The sequence below is a fragment of the Oncorhynchus clarkii genome, chromosome 19 (genome assembly GCF_045791955.1).
Source record: "Oncorhynchus clarkii lewisi isolate Uvic-CL-2024 chromosome 19, UVic_Ocla_1.0, whole genome shotgun sequence".
Classification (NCBI taxonomy): domain Eukaryota; kingdom Metazoa; phylum Chordata; class Actinopteri; order Salmoniformes; family Salmonidae; genus Oncorhynchus; species Oncorhynchus clarkii.
The window spans coordinates 3,210,322-3,217,821 of NC_092165.1; the positions used below are offsets into that span (position 1 = coordinate 3,210,322).

Here is a 7,500-nt window from a genome sequence, read left to right on the forward strand (position 1 = left end):
AACCCTTCGTAGGAGCGTCGTTAAATCTCAGCCGCTGATAACTTCAGAACGAAGATGAACACAAATGCAAAGGTTACAATCGAGTGAAGGACAATAAAATGGTTCACATGGAAACCCAGACACCTGGATTACCATATAAAAACACGACAGGCTTCATAAACCAATACATTTAAATAATATGGAAATCAATTTCTTGATCAATAAATGGTTGTATTTGTTCATTTTAGATTACTGGCTGTCATTTGGTCCAAAAATATATTTTATGATGTGGAACAAGATGTGCACAATGATGTTCCGAATCTGTGATTTAGTGTATTATTCTAGGGTAGGGCCTCATCCTCAGCATTATAATCTGTGATCTAGTGTATTATTCTAGGGTAGGGCCTCATCCTCAGCATTATAATCTGTGATTTAGTGTGTTATTCTAGGGTAGGGCCTCATCCTCAGCATTATAATCTGTGATCTAGTGTATTATTCTAGGGTAGGGCCTCATCCTCAGCATTATAATCTGTGATTTAGTGTATTATTCTAGGGTAGGGCCTCATCCTCAGCATTATAATCTGTGATCTAGTGCATTATTCTAGGGTAGGGCCTCATCCTCAGCATTATAATCTGTGATCTAGTGTATTATTATAGGGTAGGCTAGGGCCTCATCCTCAGCATTATAATCTGTGATCTAGTGTATTATTCTAGGCTTGGGCCTCATCCTCAGCATTATAATCTGTGATCTAGTGTATTATTATAGGGTAGGCTAGGGCCTCATCCTCAGCATTATAATCTGTGATCTAGTTTATTATTCTAGGCTTGGGCCTCATCCTCGGCATTATAATCTGTGATCTAGTGCATTATTATAGGGTAGGCTAGGGCCTCATCCTTAGCAATATAGTCTGTGATCTAGTGTATTATTATAGGGTAGGCTAGGGCCTCATCCTCAGCATTATAATCTGTGATCTAGTTTATTATTCTAGGCTTGGGCCTCATCCTCGGCATTATAATCTGTGATCTAGTGCATTATTATAGGGTAGGCTAGGGCCTCATCCTTAGCAATATAATCTGTGATCTAGTGCATTATTCTAGGGTAGGCTAGGGCCTCATCCTCAGCATTATAATCTGTGATCTAGTGTATTATTCTAGGCTTGGGCCTCATCCTCAGCATTATAATCTGTAATTTAGTATATTATTATAGGGTAGGCTAGGGCCTCATACTCAACATAATAATCTGCCTCAATATTTGCAGCCATAGCCTATAGGTGATAATATCTCTCTAGGAGCTGATCTGTCGTCAGCACTGTGGTATAATTATAATTAAAAGGTCAGATCTGAATGGAGATAGCTGACCCGAGATCAGCGCTGCCTTTCCATGAATATCGATCGACACGTGGGCCAACAAAGGCACTTAGTGAAAGTTCTCCCTCGGTAGTGTTTTTGGGAAACGCACACAAGTTCTTCGGCCGTTGCAGGAACGATGCATCGTTAAAACACTCCTAAACGTAAGTTCCATTGCTACCGGGATGCCGGGCCCAGGAAAGACTCCAGGCCCCATGTGAGGCTGTTGCCTTGAAAATATCTGCTGGACAAGATGTCTTCAGCATCAACACTATTCTTCATCACCACTACTCTTCATCAACACTACTCTTCATCAACACTCCTCTTCATCACCACTACTCTTCATCAACACTACTCTTCATCAACAGAACACTACTCTTCATCAACAGACCACTACTCTTCATCAACACTACTCTTCATCAACAGACCACTACTCTTCATCAACAGACCACTACTCTTCATCAACACTACTCTTCATCAACAGACCACTACTCTTCATCAACACTACTCTTCATCAACACTACTCTTCATCAACACTCCTCTTCATCAACACTACTCTTCATCAACACTACTCTTCATCAACACTCCTCTTCATCAACACTACTCTTCATCAACACTCCTCTTCATCAACACTACTCTTCATCAACACTACTCTTCATCAACACTACTCTTCATCAACAGACCACTACTCTTCATCAACACTACTCTTCATCAACAGACCACTACTCTTCATCAACACTACTCTTCATCAACACTACTCTTCATCAACACTCCTCTTCATCAACACTACTCTTCATCAACACTACTCTTCATCAACACTCCTCTTCATCAACACTACTCTTCATCAACACTACTCTTCATCAACACTACTCTTCATCAACACTACTCTTCATCAACACTACTCTTCATCAACAGACCACTACTCTTCATCAACAGACCACTACTCTTCATCAACAGACCACTACTCTTCATCAACACTACTCTTCATCAACACTACTCTTCATCAACAGACCACTACTCTTCATCAACACTACTCTTCATCAACACTACTCTTCATCAACAGAACACTACTCTTCATCAACAGACCACTACTCTTCATCAACAGACCACTACTCTTCATCAACACTACTCTTCATCAACAGACCACTACTCTTCATCAACAGACCACTACTCTTCATCAACAGACCATTACTCTTCATCAACAGACCACTACTCTTCATCAACAGACCATTACTCTTCATCAACAGAACACTACTCTTCATCAACACTACTCTTCATCAACACTACTCTTCATCAACAGACCACTACTCTTCATCAACAGACCATTACTCTTCATCACCAAACCACTACTCTTCATCAACAGAACACTACTCTTCATCAACAGAACACTACTCTTCATCAACAGAACACTACTCTTCATCAACAGAACTCTACTCTGCTCTTATATGGCTCTGAGAACCACACATCTAACACTAACCTCCTCTAACTGGCTCTGGGTTGAAGTTGCCCTTAGGTACAGATCTAGGAACAGATCCTAACCTGAAGCATTAGGCAAAACAATGAAAAACTGACTTAAGATCAGTGTCTATGGACAACTTCGGGGAAACTACTTTGTTATTCTGATAGTCTTACATCAATCAAATAATAATATATATATATATTTTTTTCTCTCTATCTCTGTCTCTCTCTCTGTCTCTCTCTCTCTCTGTCTCTCTCTCTCTGTCTCTCTCTCTCTGTCTCTCTCTCTGTCTCTCTCTCTCTCTGTCTCTCTCTCTGTCTCTCTCTCTATCTCTCTCTGTCTCTCTCTCTCTCTCTGTCTCTCTCTCTGTCTCTCTCTGTGTCTCTCTCTGTGTCTCTCTCTCTGTCTCTCTCTCTCTGTCTCTCTCTCTGTCTCTGTCTCTCCCTATCTCTCTCTCCCACCTCTCCCACCTCTCTCTCTCTGTCTCTCTCTCTCTGTCTGTCTCTCTCTGTCTCACTCTCTCTCTGCCTCTGTCTCTCTCTCTCTCTCTCTCTCTCTGTCTCTCTCTGTCTCTCTCTGTCTCTCTCTCTGTCTGTCTTCATCAACACTACTCTTCATCAACAGAACACTACTCTTCATCAACAGACCACTACTCTTCATCAACACTACTCTTCATCAACAGACCACTACTCTTCATCAACAGACCACTACTCTTCATCAACACTACTCTTCATCAACAGACCACTACTCTTCATCAACACTACTCTTCATCAACACTACTCTTCATCAACACTCCTCTTCATCAACACTACTCTTCATCAACACTACTCTTCATCAACACTCCTCTTCATCAACACTACTCTTCATCAACACTCCTCTTCATCAACACTACTCTTCATCAACACTACTCTTCATCAACACTACTCTTCATCAACAGACCACTACTCTTCATCAACACTACTCTTCATCAACAGACCACTACTCTTCATCAACACTACTCTTCATCAACACTACTCTTCATCAACACTCCTCTTCATCAACACTACTCTTCATCAACACTACTCTTCATCAACACTCCTCTTCATCAACACTACTCTTCATCAACACTACTCTTCATCAACACTACTCTTCATCAACACTACTCTTCATCAACAGACCACTACTCTTCATCAACAGACCACTACTCTTCATCAACAGACCACTACTCTTCATCAACACTACTCTTCATCAACACTACTCTTCATCAACAGACCACTACTCTTCATCAACACTACTCTTCATCAACACTACTCTTCATCAACAGAACACTACTCTTCATCAACAGACCACTACTCTTCATCAACAGACCACTACTCTTCATCAACACTACTCTTCATCAACAGACCACTACTCTTCATCAACAGACCACTACTCTTCATCAACAGACCATTACTCTTCATCAACAGACCACTACTCTTCATCAACAGACCATTACTCTTCATCAACAGAACACTACTCTTCATCAACACTACTCTTCATCAACACTACTCTTCATCAACAGACCACTACTCTTCATCAACAGACCATTACTCTTCATCACCAAACCACTACTCTTCATCAACAGAACACTACTCTTCATCAACAGAACACTACTCTTCATCAACAGAACACTACTCTTCATCAACAGAACTCTACTCTGCTCTTATATGGCTCTGAGAACCACACATCTAACACTAACCTCCTCTAACTGGCTCTGGGTTGAAGTTGCCCTTAGGTACAGATCTAGGAACAGATCCTAACCTGAAGCATTAGGCAAAACAATGAAAAACTGACTTAAGATCAGTGTCTATGGACAACTTCGGGGAAACTACTTTGTTATTCTGATAGTCTTACATCAATCAAATAATAATATATATATATATTTTTTTCTCTCTATCTCTGTCTCTCTCTCTGTCTCTCTCTCTCTCTGTCTCTCTCTCTCTGTCTCTCTCTCTCTGTCTCTCTCTCTGTCTCTCTCTCTCTCTGTCTCTCTCTCTGTCTCTCTCTCTATCTCTCTCTGTCTCTCTCTCTGTCTCTCTCTGTCTCTCTCTGTGTCTCTCTCTGTGTCTCTCTCTCTGTCTCTCTCTCTGTCTCTCTCTCTGTCTCTGTCTCTCCCTATCTCTCTCTCCCACCTCTCTCTCTCTGTCTCTCTCTCTCTGTCTGTCTCTCTCTGTCTCACTCTCTCTCTGCCTCTGTCTCTCTCTCTCTCTCTCTCTCTCTGTCTCTCTCTGTCTCTCTCTCTGTCTGTCTCTCTCTCTCTCTCTCTCTCTCTCTCTCTCTCTCTCTCTCTCTGTCTCTCTCTGTCTCTCTGTCTCTCTATCAGGCATGGCTAGTCACCCACCTGTCCCCATCTCTGAGCTCGCTGATCATCTAGAACGCCTGAAAGCCAACGACAACCTGAAGTTCTCTCAGGAGTATGAGGTATGGTAGCCGTGTGTGTGAGTTTCTTTTGAAGGAGACATTTTCACTCCAATTATTCTGGTTTCATTATGCAATTCATATTGGTTTCTACACCCTGTGTAGAAACCCTCTAGCGAGCCAGATACAACACACACACACACACACACACCTGTTTATGTCTTATCTTTTGACAGAGGTATCAGGGTTTAAATGTAGAATCTTCCTCCTCTCATGTCTCCTGTTTCAACCAGAGATCTGTCTGTCTCAAAGAGATACTGCTTACAGACTGATGGTTATCAATGTTAAGCTTCCAGAGAGATAGATGGAGATGGAGAGAGGGGGGGGGGTGCAGGGGAAGTGAGAGAAGGGAATGGAAGTGAGCGATAGCAGAAAGGAGAGAGAGGCGGGAGAGAGAGAGCCAAAGACAAACAGAGGGAGAGAGAGAGGGAGGGAGAGAAGGGAAAGGGAGAGAGAGCGACAAAGACAGAGACAGAGACAGAGAGAGAGGAGAGAGAGAGCGGGGGGAGTGAGAGAAGGGAAACAGACAGAGTGAAAGCAGAGAGAAGAGAGTGGTTTTTATCATGGCCATGTTCTGTACAATAAAGCATCTTTTTGATTAGTTCTCTCCAGCCTTGTATCTCAGACAGACAGCAGTTGGATAGGAACTGTAAGGATTCTTAGAATGTATCTTACATATAACGGAACATCAGAATTCTCAGACATCCTTAGAATATCTACATCATTCCGCTAGAATACAACTGTAAAAAGTTGTTAAGGTGGAGAAAATCCTACTTTTAGGCCTGTGCATGCAGGATATAGAATCCGGAGAGCTCTAATTGGCTAGGACAAAGAGATAGGATGGAGTAAGGGGGAGGGAAAGGGAAAGGGAGAGAGAGAGAGAGGGGAGAGAGAGAGAGACAGAGAGAGAGAGACAGAGAGAGAGAGAGAGAGAGACAGAGAGAGAGACAGAGAGAGACAGAGAGAGAGAGAGAGAGAGAGAGGAGAGACGGGGGGTTAGGACAGAGGGTAGTCAAACATAAATGATAGGGACAGTCAAAAAGAGAAAATGGTGAACGAGATGGAGAGAGGGAGACTGACCTTGTAGAAGAACAAGAGAGAAAGAGAGAGATGGAGGTTGAGGAGAGACAGAATGGAGGAAGAGGCTCTGGGCATGTTGAGGTTGAGGAGAGACAGACAGAATGGAGGAAGAGGCTCTGGGCATATTGAGGTTGAGGAGAGACAGAATGGAGGAAGAGGCTCTGGGCATGTTGAGGTTGAGGAGAAAGATACAGAATGGAGGAAGAGGCTCTGGACATGTTGAGGTTGAGGAGAGAGAGACCGAATGGAGGAAGAGGCTCTGGGCATGTTGAGGTTGAGGAGAGAGAGACAGAATGGAGCAAGAGGCTCTGGGCATGTTGAGGTTGAGGAGAGACAGAATGGAGGAAGAGGCTCTGGGCATGTTGAGGTTGAGGAGAGAGAGACCGAATGGAGGAAGAGGCTCTGGGCATGTTGAGGTTGAGGAGAGACAGAATGGAGGAAGAGGCTCTGGGCATGTTGAGGTTGAGGAGAGAGAGACAGAATGGAGGAAGAGGCTCTGGGCATGTTGAGGTTGAGGAGAGAGAGACAGAATGGAGGAAGAGGCTCTGGGCATGTTGAGGTTGAGGAGAGAGAGACAGAATGGAGCAAGAGGCTCTGGGCATGTTGAGGTTGAGGAGAGACAGAACGAAGGAAGAGGCTCTGGGCATGTTGCGGTTGAGGAGAGAGAGAATGGAGGAAGAGGCTCTGGGCATGTTGAGGTTGAGGAGAAACAGAATGGAGGAAGAGGCTCTGGGCATGTTGAGGTTGAGGAGAGAGAGAATGGAGGAAGAGGCTCTGGGCATGTTGAGGTTGAGGAGAGAGAGAATGGAGGAAGAGGCTCTGGGCATGTTGAGGTTGAGGAGAGTGAGAATGGAGGAAGAGGCTCTGGGCATGTTGAGGTTGAGGAGAGACAGAATGGAGGAAGAGGCTCTGGGCATGTTGAGGTTGAGGAGAGAGAGACAGAATGGAGGAAGAGGCTCTGGGCATGATGAGGTTGAGGAGAGACAGAATGGAGGAAGAGGCTTTGGGCATGTTGAGGTTGAGGAGAGAGAGACAGAATGGAGGAAGAGGCTCTGGGCATGTTGAGGTTGAGGAGAGAGAGACAGAATGGAGGAAGAGGCTCTGGGCATGTTGAGGAGAGAGAGACAGAATGGAGGAAGAGGCTCTGGGCATGTTGAGGTTGAGGAGAGACAGAATGGAGGAAGAGGCTCTGGGCATGT

The 7,500-nt window shown here is 44.0% G+C and overlaps 1 protein-coding gene across 1 annotated transcript in view; it reads left to right on the forward strand.

The window, feature by feature from the left end:
- Positions 1-7,500, forward strand: part of LOC139374613 (receptor-type tyrosine-protein phosphatase delta-like) — a 234,148-nt gene that overhangs the window by 157,674 nt on the left and 68,974 nt on the right. Inside the window, exon 30 of the mRNA XM_071115641.1 lies at positions 5,127-5,224. Coding sequence (XP_070971742.1) covers positions 5,127-5,224 — 98 coding nt within the window. The remainder of the gene's footprint in view (positions 1-5,126; positions 5,225-7,500) is intronic.